The sequence below is a fragment of the Odocoileus virginianus genome, chromosome 5, assembly GCF_023699985.2.
Source record: "Odocoileus virginianus isolate 20LAN1187 ecotype Illinois chromosome 5, Ovbor_1.2, whole genome shotgun sequence".
Taxonomy (NCBI): Eukaryota; Metazoa; Chordata; class Mammalia; order Artiodactyla; family Cervidae; genus Odocoileus; species Odocoileus virginianus.
The window spans coordinates 86,478,176-86,493,815 of record NC_069678.1 but is presented as its reverse complement, the minus strand read 5'-3'; the positions used below and the strand labels follow the sequence as shown (position 1 = coordinate 86,493,815).

The 15,640-nt window shown below is 38.7% G+C and overlaps 1 protein-coding gene across 1 annotated transcript in view; it reads right to left on the bottom strand.

Annotated features, from left to right (window-relative positions):
- The window catches only part of TRIT1 (tRNA isopentenyltransferase 1), a 42,719-nt gene that overhangs the window by 6,723 nt on the left and 20,356 nt on the right, over window positions 1-15,640 (bottom strand). Inside the window, exons 2-8 of the mRNA XM_020907345.2 lie at window positions 9,360-9,500; window positions 6,572-6,670; window positions 5,709-5,854; window positions 2,727-2,869; window positions 2,011-2,122; window positions 1,521-1,633; window positions 1,198-1,275 (exon numbers count right to left, since the gene is read on the bottom strand). Of these exons, the coding sequence (XP_020763004.2) occupies window positions 1,198-1,275; window positions 1,521-1,633; window positions 2,011-2,122; window positions 2,727-2,869; window positions 5,709-5,854; window positions 6,572-6,670; window positions 9,360-9,500 (832 nt within the window). The remainder of the gene's footprint in view (window positions 1-1,197; window positions 1,276-1,520; window positions 1,634-2,010; window positions 2,123-2,726; window positions 2,870-5,708; window positions 5,855-6,571; window positions 6,671-9,359; window positions 9,501-15,640) is intronic.

The window sequence follows — 15,640 nt, the reverse complement described above, 5'->3', positions numbered from 1 at the left end:
ATCATTACCCCAAAAAACCCCATCTTTTGTTACAGACTAATTGTTAGGCCTGTTGAGAAAAGAGGCTGTGTTAGAAATCTGTAGTAGTGAACTTCAGTTTCGGCTGACAAAAAGACTTCTATCTAGAAAGATGTGCAGAGAAAGCACGGTAAGTAGAAGAGCTGCATGGAGAACTCTGGCAGAGAAAGAGAACTGAGAGAGCGATCCAGTGGTCAAATAACACAGACCAAGGCATTTCTGTTCGGAGGCACTGGGGAGGAGAAGGAGGCCTCGGCTGTACTTACCTGTAACTAACTGAAAGCAGAAATTCAATGGCAAAGGTAACAGGAGTTGATTCAAAAGCATACTTAAAAAGTGCTCAAAAGATAAAAACAGGGTTTCATTTATGCTTAATCTCCTTTAATCTTTTAGCTCATGACCACACCACTCCTGACTCAAGGCCCAATACTAATGCTATCCAGCTAAAGGTATAGCTGAGGAAACAAGTGCAGTGGGTGTACAGCTGAGTGTGGACTATGGAGTCAGGCCTGCATCCAGTACTCTACTGCTTATTAGCAAGGGGATTTTGAGCAAGTTATTTAACTTCCCTAAGCCTCTATTTACTTATCCTCAGAAAGAAAAGAAAAATGCCCACCTTGAAGTCCCAGTAATAAATGTACTGCACCCAATTTAGCGCTAAGGATATAGTACAGGGTCCAATGAATGAGAATTTCCTTCCCTTTTCCTTAAAAGCGCTATTCAACTGAAGTTAAGAGGTGCAGCAGCCTGAAACATCACATATCTGAACACAAAAGTAATGCTAGGAGAATTGGTAAAGGTTTTGTCTTTTTATACTACTTATCTGGCCCTAAAACCATTTTAATTAGGAAAGCCTTCCTATAGACATCTAATTGTTCTTCAGGTATGAAATCTGAAGCTAAGTAAGATCAACCCCAAGCACCAACTCTGCTAAGAAAATATTGCTACTTTACTCTTACTAGCTTGCAGCCGGTACTCGGGTGTTCAAGGCATAAGGTAGATTCTTCCTCGGGAAGAACTGTTTCCTGAGGTATCAAAAGAAAACACCCCTGGATAATCACTTATGCAACACCCCCCAGGTCAGATCCAGAAACTAAAGGTTACTTTCTGGGTGAGCGGAGAATGCCGATGTTCTATTAAAAGCAGACCCAGAGCATAAGGAAAAACAAGGAGACTTACTGCTCAAAAAACGGTTTTTAACCCATCGGTTTTGTTTCCGGGCGTATCTCTTAGTCACTTGTTTCAGAGCCTCAATACCTAAAAGACAAAGCAGAACATAAGAACCTCTAAGCACTTCTCACTCTGCCGCAAGGCCCAGCCAGCCTGGCATCAGAGACAACTAGCCACATCAGCACACTGGTGGATACTCGATATGTGAAAAATCTCCATTCTGAGCTGAAGGCCATTTGGGACTCTTTCAACCTCAGTTCTTACTGACCATACCAGCTGGACACTCTATCACCCAAGGATGTCCAAGGCTAGGTTAGATGGAGAATTCACACCTTTCTTTAGGAGCTGGTTTCTAATCTCTGGTGTGCATTTTCCTTCAGTGATCAGGTACTCGTGAAATTCCTTGAAGCCAATTGATTGGAAGATACCATGTTGATAGTCCTGGCTGGGAACAAGACAGCATCAGTGGATAAGCCATTGCATCTGAGAGCTAGAGGGCCCTGGAGATGATCTAGCTGAACCATTTCATCTCACAGATGGAGAAACTGAGATCCTGAGCAGTCACCACCTCTCTGAAATCCTTCCTCTACACCCCCTCAATCAGCTCCCAGGTTACTTCCATTGAAAATTAGCTCCTGGGAATGTTTGTGAGATTAGAAACCTGCAACTGTACAAGTACACCAACCCTCCTTCCTACAAGTGGAGCCAATGCCAAGGATGAAGGCTAATAAACAAGTAGATCCAAAGCCAGTACTGTGTTTATGGTCTTCTGACCATAAGCAAGGGATGAAGAGTACGTGACAGTAACAGCCAAATTCTCACCTATTTTCTGCAACTTTCTTCTCATTATAGCGTTTGTGAAAATCTCTTAGTTCATCCAAGAGCCCAGCAGCAAGCATGTTATCCACCCTTTTATCCAAGCGCTCATCTAGAACTTGAATCAAATTAACTCATCAACCAGCAAGCCTGCCGAAGGTGCGTACTATACATGGTGAATGCATAAGCTGCCACAAAGAAGAGAATTTGTTCAAATGGAAGAAAAAGTTCAGAGTCCAAAGATTATCTAATAATTCATAATTATATTCAGTCACAAACTCTGCAGTTCAATAAAAACAGCAAGAATGAGGCACATCATCTTATTATATAAGGAGAAAGCACTAGCCAATTCAGAGAGTCAGACCTCCTTCCACAGGATCCTTCTCTTTCTCCTTTGGATCTGCTCTGGATAGCAGCCCCTCTCCCATCCCATCTTATCTCATCCTTGGTATCTTATACTAATTCCAGGAATACCTTTACCTGCTTTCCAGACCGGTACCCAGGGAAATAACACTGTGCCTTTGGTAATGATAGTAAAATTAACAGCGAACACTTGCTTAGCGCTTATTATGAGCCATTCATATGCCACTAAGAACATGTATGTTTTTTCAAAACAACATTTTATTGAGGTATAGTTGACTTACTCTAAACATTTTATATACAGCAATGTATTCCTATAAGCTTTATCTCAGATGGACTCTGAGATACTAAAGGACTTTTACCTGTCTGTTCTGCATGAAGCCAGAGGATGCATGGGTTAGGGAACTTCAGAGGGCCTCCAAGGGGACCACCGCCTTCCTCCGCATGTTGACGATGAAGAAATTCACTATGAGAGATTCCCGTTTCCTCAAACACTTGCAGGCTCCTAAGTCATTTGAAAGAGTAGAGTAGGCACATCCATAAAAACCATTAGGAAATATTAATTCTCAAGTAAAACAGGAGAGAGGCTATTTATTATAGAATGCCTCATTGTCATTTTCACCGTTTAAGCCCCTGAACACATGAAGGTCTGGGGTTATACAGCAATCCCATAGCTACACAGAAAAAAGTTATAAAGAAAACTTAAAAAAAATAAAAATACCCTTCTAAACATACATAAAATTGTCTGAAATCTTTAGGTTCAGAAGCAACAGGTTTCTTCTACACAAACAGAATAGGACATATTCACTTTCAAGTAAGCAGTAAAAGCTTGCTGGGACACCTTGTTACAAGCCAACAAGTCTAGTCTTGCTGGAATGCCTTTCCCACAGTACAAAAGCATGCTGTATATCTAGCTCGTCAACTTCCTTTTTAAATATGTCTAAAATTAACGAAGAATGCTTCAGACTAATTCAGTACTCTACTACACACACAAAGATCCCTGAAGAAAGAATTCACATACTTAAGCCACCATCCACTCTGTTAGTATCTACTATGTTATGCAGCACCAGGTAATTTAACTCTCAAATCTATATTCTACCACTCTGGGTGATTGCAACTTATCAGCTTGAAAGTGATCTATCCCTTCCTGATCCAATTCTACTTCCTGAAACCCTAACACAAGAGTAGAAACCCCTCGTCTTTGCCCATCACCGGTCTTTCAAAAGAGGCCTTACAAGGGAAAAAAAGTAGTAACAGATATCTTACTTATCTGGAGGTTAGAATATACAGCCTCAAACAAAAAGAAAGATGAAAAAGGTCCTTGGATCTTCTTTTAAAGACTCTAGAACTCCTGCTCAGAACCTATTGTTCTAACTAAAATATATCCTCAACTCATTACTATTTTAGAAGTAGCAAAACAAAGAAATTATAAGAATTGATTAATGAAAGGAACAGATAATCATACCATCAAACAATACAGAAATGAATGTTCATCTAGTATCCCTGAGTTTTCCAAAAAAGTTTTGGAAGATTTCTATTAAATGTTTACAACAAAATGTTTGAATACTGGAAAATATATACTTCACTTATCTAGAATATGCATTATTAACAGGACGATACTGACCTCAAGGGGGCAAAAAACACTTAGATATTGTAATCACGGGCAGCCTTCCAAAGGGTAGCCATAACCCAAATCTTATTCTTCAGTATCAAAACTTCAAGGAGGGGAGGAAGGGAGTTACAACAAGAGAAAAAATTTTCTAAAAAAGATTCAAGGGCAGAGTGGACAAAAGAGAAGGCTTAAGAAACACTGATCTAGTGTGAAACAGATCGCCAGTCCAGGTTGGATGCATGAGACAAGTGCTCGGGGCTGGTGCACTGGGATGACCCAGAGGGATGGGACAGGGAGGGAGGTGGGAGGGGGATTCAGGACGGAGAACACATGTAAATCCATGGCTGATTCATGTCAGTGTATGGCAAAAACCACTACAATACTGTAAAATAATTAGCCTCCAACTAATAAAAATAAATGAAAAAAAAAAAAAAAAGAAACACTGATCTAGAACACTTATTTGAGTGGAATATTTCATAACCCCTATCAATACCAAATGTTGCTACAATATTTAAAGTGTATAAACATCCATATAGTAGGTCTTCATTAGAGCCTCTACTCTGCCAGATATGGTGTCATCTCCAGCATTGCATAAAAGTACACCTAAGTGGTGATCATACTGTAATGTATAGAAATATCAAATCACTATGTTGTGCACTAGGAATCAACACAGTGTTCCAGATCAATTATACTTCAAAACAAAAGAAAAAGAAATCAGATGTGTGGTTACCAGAGGCTAGGGGTGGGAGAAGGGGGAACTGAATAAAGTTAGTCAAAAGATACAAGCTTACAGTTACAGATAAACAAGTACTAGGTTTGGAATGTACATGATAAATAAAACTAACACTGTTGTAAGCTATAAATAAAAGTTAAGAGGGAGGCCTAAGAGTTCTCATAACAAGAAAAATATTTTTCTCTTTTATTTTCTATCTATACAAGTACACTAAACTTATCATGGTAATAATGTAATGATGTATGTAAAATTAATCATTACACTGTATACCTTAAACTTATAAGTGCTGTATGTCAATTACATATCAAGAAAACTGGAAGGAAAAAAGTAGGTAAGATGACTGATAAATGAAGATGTGGTCAGAAGTGAACAGAATATGGAGGTAATGAAGATGCATTATTTATGGAGGAAAAAATAAACCATCTAATACTAGGGAGGGAGGGAGAAAACCACACTTAACATATGAGGCTTCAATTTCAAAATAACCTAAGAAAACATGGTTAATGAACTAAGATCATCTCTCTCTTCCCTTCAAGAAAGTCTCCATGTGTTAAGGTGAGCTGATCAATAAGACAATTTATAAAACTCACCTCCAAAACAAGTAAATAAATCAAGTTATGGAAAAAAATAAAAATAAAACCTGCCTGCCAGTGGGCAGTGTGCTGGGGCAGAACTCAGCCACTGCTGCATGCCAGAAAAAATGCATATGAAAACTGTCATAGAAGCAAAGGCCAAACAGAAAATGAAGCCAGAGCGCTCAGGCCTCAGGGAACGAGTGCACTGCATGACGAGTTTTAAACGTCACAACAAAGCAGGCTGCGGCTATTAACTGAGGGAGGACTGAGGCAGTAACTCAGGGCCTCCTACCTGCCGTGCTAGTAACACATCAATCTCCACCAGATGCTATTACCAAACCTGTGTCGCCACCCAGGCAACCTGAAGAACTGACTGCCCTCTACCTCTAAAGGGGCTTGGGGTCAGTGGCCCCAGCTTTCTTACCTGGCCACTTTGCGCTTGTCATGTGGGTGCAGCTTGGCAGCCATTTCCGGGTCAACCTGGCTCAGGCGTTTGTGGAGAACATGGCCGTCCTCCCTTTCAAGCTCAACTTTTCGGTCGATCACTTTCTCAGTGCCCATCTCCTGGGGCTATCAAACAAAGGTTCAGAGGTAAATTTAATTCAGCAAACACTGAGAAACGGTATGTGCCAGGCACTTTGGTTAAGTATTAGGAAGACAACTGAGATCAATCAGGAGGTCTTGCCATATAGTGAGAGATCATAAACAGAAAATTCCAACACACTACGGTAGTGCTATGAGGCCACAGCAAATAAAGAGGAAAGAGGATCTACTGCCTAGGGAAGTACTCAGGTACACTGCTTCCTTGTCAGAAGTACGAGCTACCCCGGCTAATACATCTATTAACGCATCCAAGAGTCTAGCTTCTCAACAAGTATGACCCAAGAATGGACCAGAATTTCCAGCACATTATACTGAAGAGTTTGCAAAGTCCCACCCTATAAACAGCACCTCTATAAAAAAGGTTGATATCAGGTATCTCCCTGACATATAGATTGTTACAGCCGGGAAATGCTGAAACAGACTGACATACTGTTGACTTACATGGCAATGCTAATGAATCCACAGAGAACCTTTTTTCCCCACATACAGCCCCTGCTGCCCTTAGGCCAGCCTAGAGGAGAACACTTCACATATGGAAATGGCACTTGCTTCAGAATATTAGGTAGGAAAATGAGTACAGTTGCCGAGTATAAGAAATAGGCAGGAGTCAACTTTCCTCCCACTAAAATCAGCTGACAAGAAAGAACCCATTTCCTCATTGAACTACAAGGGAACTAAACATACCTTAGCATTGACGAGAACTTTCCAGAGCAGAGATTCGATGTAATAATTGGTTCCTCCCACGACAATAGGAATTTTATCTCGGGCAAATATATCTTCAATGTGAATGTTAAGAAAGACATCAAAATATTTAATAACAAGAAGAAAATGCTGACTCACTTGGAAGTAGGGGATTAGTAAGAAACCACATTCATTTGTCATATTTTTGATACTAGTCTTTACTGTTTCTCATGAGTTTTCAGAATCATTTCCTATCAGTTCTGGAGGGACTTGCAAAAATCAGAGACAGATACATGATAGTAATTCCTTCCAGTTCTGGAACTTTCTAAGCCTTGATGCTCAAATTCAAAGCCTGCTTAGTATTCCAAATCAGCTAAACAAGCACAAGCCTAAAGAACTCTCACAGAACCAAGTGTCAGCTGCTCAGGAAGCCACGAAAATGACATCCATTATGTGACTTTGCCTTCTAAGGCAAATTATGAGCTGGTTTCTCTAAGCCGTGGTTCTTAGACTCAGTCAGTCTTCACCATTCTGGGGTAGTAGTATATATTTCACACTTGAAACTCTACCAGATGACCTGGGAAGTATCAGTTGTAAAGACAATAGATTTCAATTACCAGCTCCAACACTCAGCAAGTCATTCAAGTTGTCTAAGCCTCAGCCTTCTCACCTGTAAAATTCTCATGAGCTCTTATGAGCATTACATGTGACAATGCAAATAAAATAAGACAATGCCTGAAATACTTTTTTCTACTGAGTAAGCACACAATTTACTTTAGTCATTATTGTTCTCATACCCCTGCTACTTGGAATTCTTCTCTTTAGAATCTCTGTTAAAAAGATGATATCTACTTTAAGAGGAACTGTGCTTCTGAGGGAAACTAATAAAGAGACTTTCAACCCAGATAAAGACTCATTTATACACTTCTTCCCTTTGCCAGCCACTCTGTGGGCACAGAGATAGATGACCTTTTCTATCAGAAACCCTCTATAAGAGGTTGGGGTAGGGTGGGGAAAAAAGATGTTACCAGTCAAGGATTATAAGAAACATGTCCATTTTTTAAACAGAGAAACAAATTGTATGTCCCCCCTTTAATTAAGTGTAAGATTCTTCCTCCGTAATGCATGGAACTACAACTTCATCATTTTCACTGCTGAAAAACTACTTAAATGAACAAGGCACATTTTATATATTCCTCTCTAAGTAGGAACTTGGGTATTTATATGTTTTTTATGTTAAGAGCAATATTGTTGTTAAAATGAGATCTACCGATTATCTCCTGGTATAATTATGGCAAGGTTTCTTTAGGATAAAAACATAGGAACTGAAATAGTTGAAATAACACTCTTACCAATGGCTAGTAGCTAGTGTAAGTCACACAGTCATGTCCGACTCTTTGTAGCCCATGAACTATAGCCCTCCAGGTTCCTCTGTTCATGGAATTCTCTAGGCAAGAATACTGAAGTGGGTTGCCATTTCCTTCTCCAGGGGATCGTCCCAATGCAGGGATGGATCCTGGGTCTCCTGCATTGCAAGTAGATTCTATACTGTCTAAGCCACCAGGGAAGCCAGTATTCTTACCAATACAAATTCTTGTATTGGTAATACAAGAATATATCCAAATCTAGCTATTTTCCTTAAAAAACAACAACAACAAAAAAAAAAACTATTATCGGCATAGATGGTAGTGACGGCTGCTCAGTGTGAATATACTTAAGACTACTGAACTCTACACTTATAAACGGTAAATTTTATGTACACTTTAACACAATAAAAAAGAAAAAGTTGAATTAAAAAATCCTTAAAAAAAGACTATATCTACAAAGTCCTTCCCTACTCTAGTATCACATAACTACTCAATTACATGTTATCTCATTTGTTTCAAAGTTTCATTTAAAAAAAAAAAGACATTTATTTAACTCTGAAATCCATCTGGAACTTATGTCACATATAATAAGGACCTGATTTCACTTTAAAAAAAAATTAACTGTCCCAGGAAAAATTATAAACTACTGCATTATTTCTTCATTGTTTTGAAATGTCACTTGATCATAAAATACATACATTCACACAAACATGCAACTTCAAGTTGTATCTGGCTTTTCTTATCTGTGCTATAAATTTGTCTAGTATTATATAATTTTCATTCTATGACAACTATTATGACTTTTCAATATGTTTTAATATATAGTAGTCCAGATAGTAAAGGCAGTTTGGACATTAAAATATAAGGGCAGCCCTCTCACGTTATTCTTTTTTCCAAAATTTCTTTGGTGTTACCCAGAATTATTTCTTCCTACTATAATCCCGTTATATTTCTAAATTAATTTCTTATCCCCATTTAAAGGATGGGAAACAAGCTCAGTGGATAAATGCTTTACCCAATGAAATGACATTTATATGGTCAAAAGAGGCAGTTCTAAAACCAGGACACAGATTTTCTGGTTCCTAAGTCAGTGTTCTCTCCACTAAAACAGCACTTTCCAAATTTTAATACACCTGTGAATCACTTGGGACTCTAGTTAAATGCAGATTTTGATTCAGTAGGTCCAGAACGAGGCCCAAATTCAGCACTTCTATAAGCTCCTAAGTGATGCTGACCCTGCAGTCTGAGGAAAAGATTCAGCAGCAAGGACACTGTATCTTTCAATCCAAAGAGTTCTGATGGGGATGCTACTGTTGTCTCTGGTATCTCTGCTCAGGAGAAACTGTCACTACAAAGAAAAGGTCTTTCTTGGATTGGGCTGCCATGCAGCCACCAAGCCTAGCTGCTACCTCCGTGAAGGATATCAGAGCAGTTGCTTTGTTCCTGAAGTCCACCACTGTGTAATTCGTCACGAGAGGATCCACAAAGCTGATCATGTGGTGCTGGCACAGCCTCTGCTCTTGGGCAGAAACCTTATTGGTGATAATGTCGAGACCTTCATAAACCTAGGGGAAAGAAAATTAGCATGAGAAAGTCATCTACTCCATAAGATGCACACCCCATGGGCAGAAATGATGATCTATTGCTCACTGCAACCAAACACTTGACTGATCCAAACCACCAGAGGAAATGTGTTCGAACCAGAGCTCAGCCAGATCCACATAATCCAAGACAAAAGACGCAGAAGAAATCAGAACACTGTTTGTTTGTTTTTATCAAATAGTGGTTACTAACTCAGACTTAAAGATAAAAAGTATTTGTAAATCGGTGCCCAAATAAGAACTAACTCTGCAAGATTAACTGGAGGTTCTCTGGCCTGAACTTCAAGCCTTTAAAGTGGGCAGTTTGCTTTATGTACTCTACTTATCACAAGTCTCCAGAAAGGTAACATGTTGTGTTGCACATAGTTCTACTTCAAATGCTTAGATATTTTTTGGGTTTAAATGGCTCTGAAAGGTTTTTAGAATTTATGTAAGACTGGCTCCATTTGTGGAGAAGTGGTCTATCTACAAAGATATATATAAAACACACATATACACACTTTGAAGTCAAAACCCCTAATACTGCTGAACTCTTAGCAGAAACACTGTGCTAAATTACTGCTTCAGGGGGTCAGCAAATACAGTTCAAATACTCAGAGGCAATATCCTGTCTGTAAGCTCTTGATCTGTCAATTCAACTAAAAAGTTCAAGTGTACTTTTTCTAAATGCAAGGTCTCAGATGGAGAACAGATCTGAAAATACCAGTTTGAAAATAGGGGTGAATGCTTTAGATTAAATGTTCTCTCTGTAATCACTGATTCTACAGGGAGCACTGAATGAACAAATAATAAGTTCCACAGAGCCCGCAAGATGTTAAGAACGTTTTTTATCTCACATTTCCCTTTACTTAAATGGGTGTCAAGTAAGTACAACAATAAAGTATAATGGTTAGGAGGAAGGACCCTGGCTCCAGGCTGCCTCAGATCAATTCCTAACTCTGCCACTTACTAGTTAGTTGTGCTTGGAGTAGTCAGTTTACAAATCTCTGTGTGCCTTAATGCTTCAGCAGTAAAATGAGGATAATAATATCTATCTTATATGGTTGTTGTGTAAATTAAATGAGTTAATACCTACTTACTTTTTGCCTGTGTATAGTTGTTCAGTCATGTCTGACCCTTTGCAACCTTATAGACTGTAGCCCGCCAGGATCCTCTGTCCATGGGGATTCTCCAGGCAAGAATACTGGAGTGGGTTGCCATGCCCTTCTCCAGGTGATCATCCCAACCCAGGGATCAAACCCAGGTCTCCCGCATTGTGGGCGGATTCTTTACCATCTGAGCCAACAGGGAAGCCCAAGAATCCTGGAGTGGGTAGCCTCTCCCTTCGCCAAGGGAATGTCCTGACCCAGGAATCGAACTGGGGTCTCCTGCACTGCAGGTAGACTCTTTAACAGCTGAACTACGCAAATTCCATATAAGGGTCATTATGTTACTACCATCTATATATTACTGCAACAACGGAAGGAGAATGTACAGTAACTTCAGTGTCACCATCACTCTGAAGCCTCTGTGCTCTCAGCTTACTGAGGTTACTTGACGAACAAGGATATAAACTATCTTCAAACAAAAAGAAAATGGTTCATCAGCAAAACAGCACAAGAAAATATATAAACAGAGCCATAGAGAAAGAACTAGCTCTGCCTTTAACCCGTTTATCTGTGCCTGACAACAGAACTACATTCTTACACCTGAACACTGACAGAATCTTAAATTGTAGGGAGCTCTTTTCTTTGTATCTTGAACAAGACTTCCTCCAAAAGTTATAAAGTGCAGTAGCATATACTGGGATCTGCTGTGCAAAATAAGAAAACTACAGGAAGGGAAAAGTGAATAATTGTGTGTTCCTTTCTTTTTCCCACAGCCTTTCGTTGGCTCTGCTGTAGTTTAGATTTCAAATGACCCAATGGTAAAGAATTCACACAACCTGATTTTGCCAGAAGAGGACTTCTAACCTACACGTAGATTCTCATTTTTAACACTGATACTATCATTAAGGAAATGCACAGCTGCAAATGTATAATCACCAGCCCTCACCTCCAAAAAGCCCAAAATGTAAACACAGTCTCTACCAGCACATTCTATCAGATATGGAGATAAATTTGTAGATACATTTTCATCCTATAGTCTGCTTTTAGGTATATTTTCTGGAGCCCCTTTAAATGGCCAATTTTAACAAACACATAAACGTAAATCAACCCCAGAATTAAACTCACTTTATTTGCTGAAGGCAGTGGCCACCTATTGTACTATTTACGGTATATACACAAAAGCCAACAAGTATCAGGAAGAATGGTTTTAAATAACCAGAGTTCTTGCTCACAGAGTTAGCAAACTAAAAACTGTAACTGAATCTTGGTTAGCAATGTAAATTGTCATCTTTGAGCAACTTGTTAGCAATCCTTTGTCTCCTGTACCATCAGATTAAAAGAAACTGAGCATAAAGATATGGGTGACACAAACAAGGTATCTGATAAAAGAATTCTTGTTAACTTTTAGGTATAATATGCTATTTTACAGTATAAAAATATAAAAATTTTCTTTTTTTTGCTGAATAATATGGTATTTCTACACATGAGCAGTATGTAATATACTGAGGTATACAGTATATTGAAGTACTGCAAATGAAAGCATATGTCCTTAAAAAAGAGAAAAATTGAAGCTGTGTAGATAAAGGATTAGTGGTTGCCAGAGGCAGGGGTATGGGGTGGGCAAAATGGGTGAAGACAGTAAACAATTACAACTTCCAGTTATAAAATAAGTTAGTCATGAGGATGTAATATACAGCATAGTTAATAATAACTACTACTGCATATTAACAACTTGCTAAGAGTAAATTTTGGCTTCCCTGGTGGCTCAGATGGTGAAGAATCTGCCTGCCAATCAATGCAGGAGACCCAGGCTAGATCCCTGGGTCAGAAAGATCCTCTGGAGAAGGAAATGGAAACCCACTCCAGTATTCTTGCCTGGAGAATTCCATAGACAGAGGAGCCTGGAGGCTACAGCCCATGGGGTCACAAAGAGTTGGACATGACTGAGCAACTAACACACACACACAACAGTAAATTTTAAAGGTTCATCCCAAGAAAAAAAAATCTATAACTATGAATGGTGACAGGTGTTAACTACATGTGTCATGGTAATCATTTCACAATATACACAAACATCAAATCGTTATATTGTTTATCTGAAACTAATAAATACGTTGTATGAGAATGTATCAGTTCAGCTGCTCAGTCGTGTCCCACTCTTTGCAACCCCATGAATCGCAGCACGCCAGGCCTCCCTGTCCATCACCAACTCCCGTTTATTCAAACTCATGTTCACTGAGTCGGTGATGCCATCCAACCATCTCATCCTCTGTCGTCCCCTTCTCCTCCAGCCTTCAATCTTTCCCAGCATCAGGGTCTTCAAATGAGTCAGTCCTTTGCATCAGGTGGCCAAAGTATTGGAGTTTCAGCTTCAACATCAATCCTTCCAATGAATATTCAGGACTGACTTCCTTTAGAAGGACTGGTTGGATCTCCTTGCATGAGAAAATATATACCTCAATAAAAGGATATTAGAAGTGACTCAAGGTGATGTTTAGGGCTTCCCTGGTGGCTCAGGAGCAAAGAATCTGACTGCAATGCAGGAGATGTGAGTTTGATCCCTGAGTAGGGAAGAGTCCATGGAGAAAGAAATGGGAACCCATTACAGTATTCTTGCCTGGGAAATCCCATGGACAGAGGAGCCTGGTGGGCTACAGTCCATGGGGTTACAAAAGAGTCAGACACAACTCAGCACTAAACAACAACAGCAAAGTTATGTCTATAATGATGTCGCTTCACTCTTTTCCATTCGAATATGACTTTTGGCAGTTACTGATACGCTGTTAAAGTTGTGTTTACAAATGACTATGCAGCCTGTGATCACAGTTAACTGTGTATTACAAAATTTCATGAATAAAATTGTTAACAAGCAAAAAGGCAAGGGTAGATGAAAGGCATAGGTAAAGTATATCTATATCTACACTATACAAGAGCAAGAATGATGCTGAGAACATATTTGTTAATAATGACACAGAGATATGGATCATTGAATCAAATACACGGCTATGACCCAAGTAAAATTCACAAACATTATTTATATTAATAATATTGTTTTATGCTTCATCTTTGAGAATGTTTATATATTATAAATCAACTATACTACTTCAATTTTTAAATTAATTAAAGTTTATGATAACTGGTGTCTGAGTCCCAATAATGGGGGAGAAAGAGATTTTCATTGGAACAAGACTGGCCAAGTTTTCACAATTATTGAGCAGAGGTGACAGATACATGGGAGTTCAACTACTCCTTGCTCTACTTTTTTACACCAGGAAATTTCCATAACAAAAAGACTCTTTAAAAAAACCTGAATGCACTTTATTAGGATGGTTATTATTTAAAAAAAAAAAAGTTGGTGAAGATGTAAAGAAATTAGAATCCCTGTACAATGCTGTACAATGTACAAGATGCTGAGTCCCTGTACAATGTACAAAGGGAAGATTATTCAGCCTTAAAAAGAAAGGAAACTCTGATACTTGTTGTAACATGTGTGTGAAGTCACTTCAGTCATATTCGACTCTTCATAACCTTAAGACTGTAGCTCACCAGGCTCCTCTGTTCATGGGATTCTCCAGGCAAGAATACTGAAGTGGGTTGCCATGCCCTCCTCCAGCGGATCTTCCTGACCCAGAGACCAAACCTGCATCTCTTATGTCTCCTGCCTTGGCAGGCAGATTTTTTACCACTAGCACCAACATGGGTGAACCCCAAAAACATTATGTTAAGTGAAATAAGCCGGTACAAAAGGACAGATACTATATGACATATATTATATGACATATATCATACTACTATATGACATATATCATCAAATTCTGAGTCAGAAAGTAGAATGGTGGTTGCCAGAATGGTCTCTGTCATTCTGCCAGGGGCTGGGGCAGACAGGAATGGGAAGTTAATGTCTAACGGGTACAGAATTTTAATCTGGGAAGAGGAAAAAAGTCCTGGAGATGGTGAATGATGATGGCTGCAGAACAAGCTGAAAGTGCTTAGGGCCACTGAAATGGTAAAATGGTAACTTCTTTGTTGTGTATGTTTTTCCAATAACTTTAAAAAGGCTCGATAGAATGAGCCTTAGACACAATGAGAAATTAATGAATATTAGCAATAAGATAAAATTTTCAAAGATTTGTTGAGTTTTTCAATTCTTTTGAATATATAACCCAGAGTAGAACTGCTGAATCATATAGCATTTTTCAAAATTATTGAGAGGGCTGGTAATGTTCTATTTCTTGAACTGAGTTGTGGTTACACAGGTATTTTCACTTGTTGATAATTTATTGAATTATGCAGTTATAAATTATGTGTTTTATGGTGTACATTATTTATCAGTTAAAATTATACTGCTAGGCCAAAAAGTAAAACAGAGCAACATTTTATATATTTGCATTAAGGATTAACATGTAAACAAATCTGGAAGCCAATCAGTTTTATAAATGTTACATTTCATTCATATTATTGTAAATGCCACAACTGGGCTTATAATTTTATTACCTGCCTAGAAAGCATCATTCCACCAGAATAGGTTAGGTATGCAACTGATTGCCTGACATTCTGCCTATTTCCCAGCTTTACCTATGGTTTCAGTGAAACTCTGAAACTACCTACAGCACAGTCAGCTCCAGGTGCTAGAAGAGCTAAAGGGATCTGTGTTATCTTTTAAAGCCAGCATGTCATTCTGTTCCATTTCCCATTCTTCCAGAGGACTCTGTCCTCACAGAAATAACTGGATATAATTTTACTTTTTTTAAAATTTTTAAATAAAAATAAAAGAAATGATGGGATAAAACGCTTCTCCACACAAATCAGACTTTGACAATACCAAGGGAACTCTAGCCTCTTTTTGAGGCCTGATAACTCTAATACTCTAAGAAACTGCAGGTTCAACCTATTTATCCAATTATCAACAAAACTGGCTTATCTCTGTAGACATTTACTGACAGTGTGCTATGCGCCAGATAATTTGCAAGATATTAGGTATGCAAAGACTTAGAAAAGGTCCTTGTCCTCAATCTC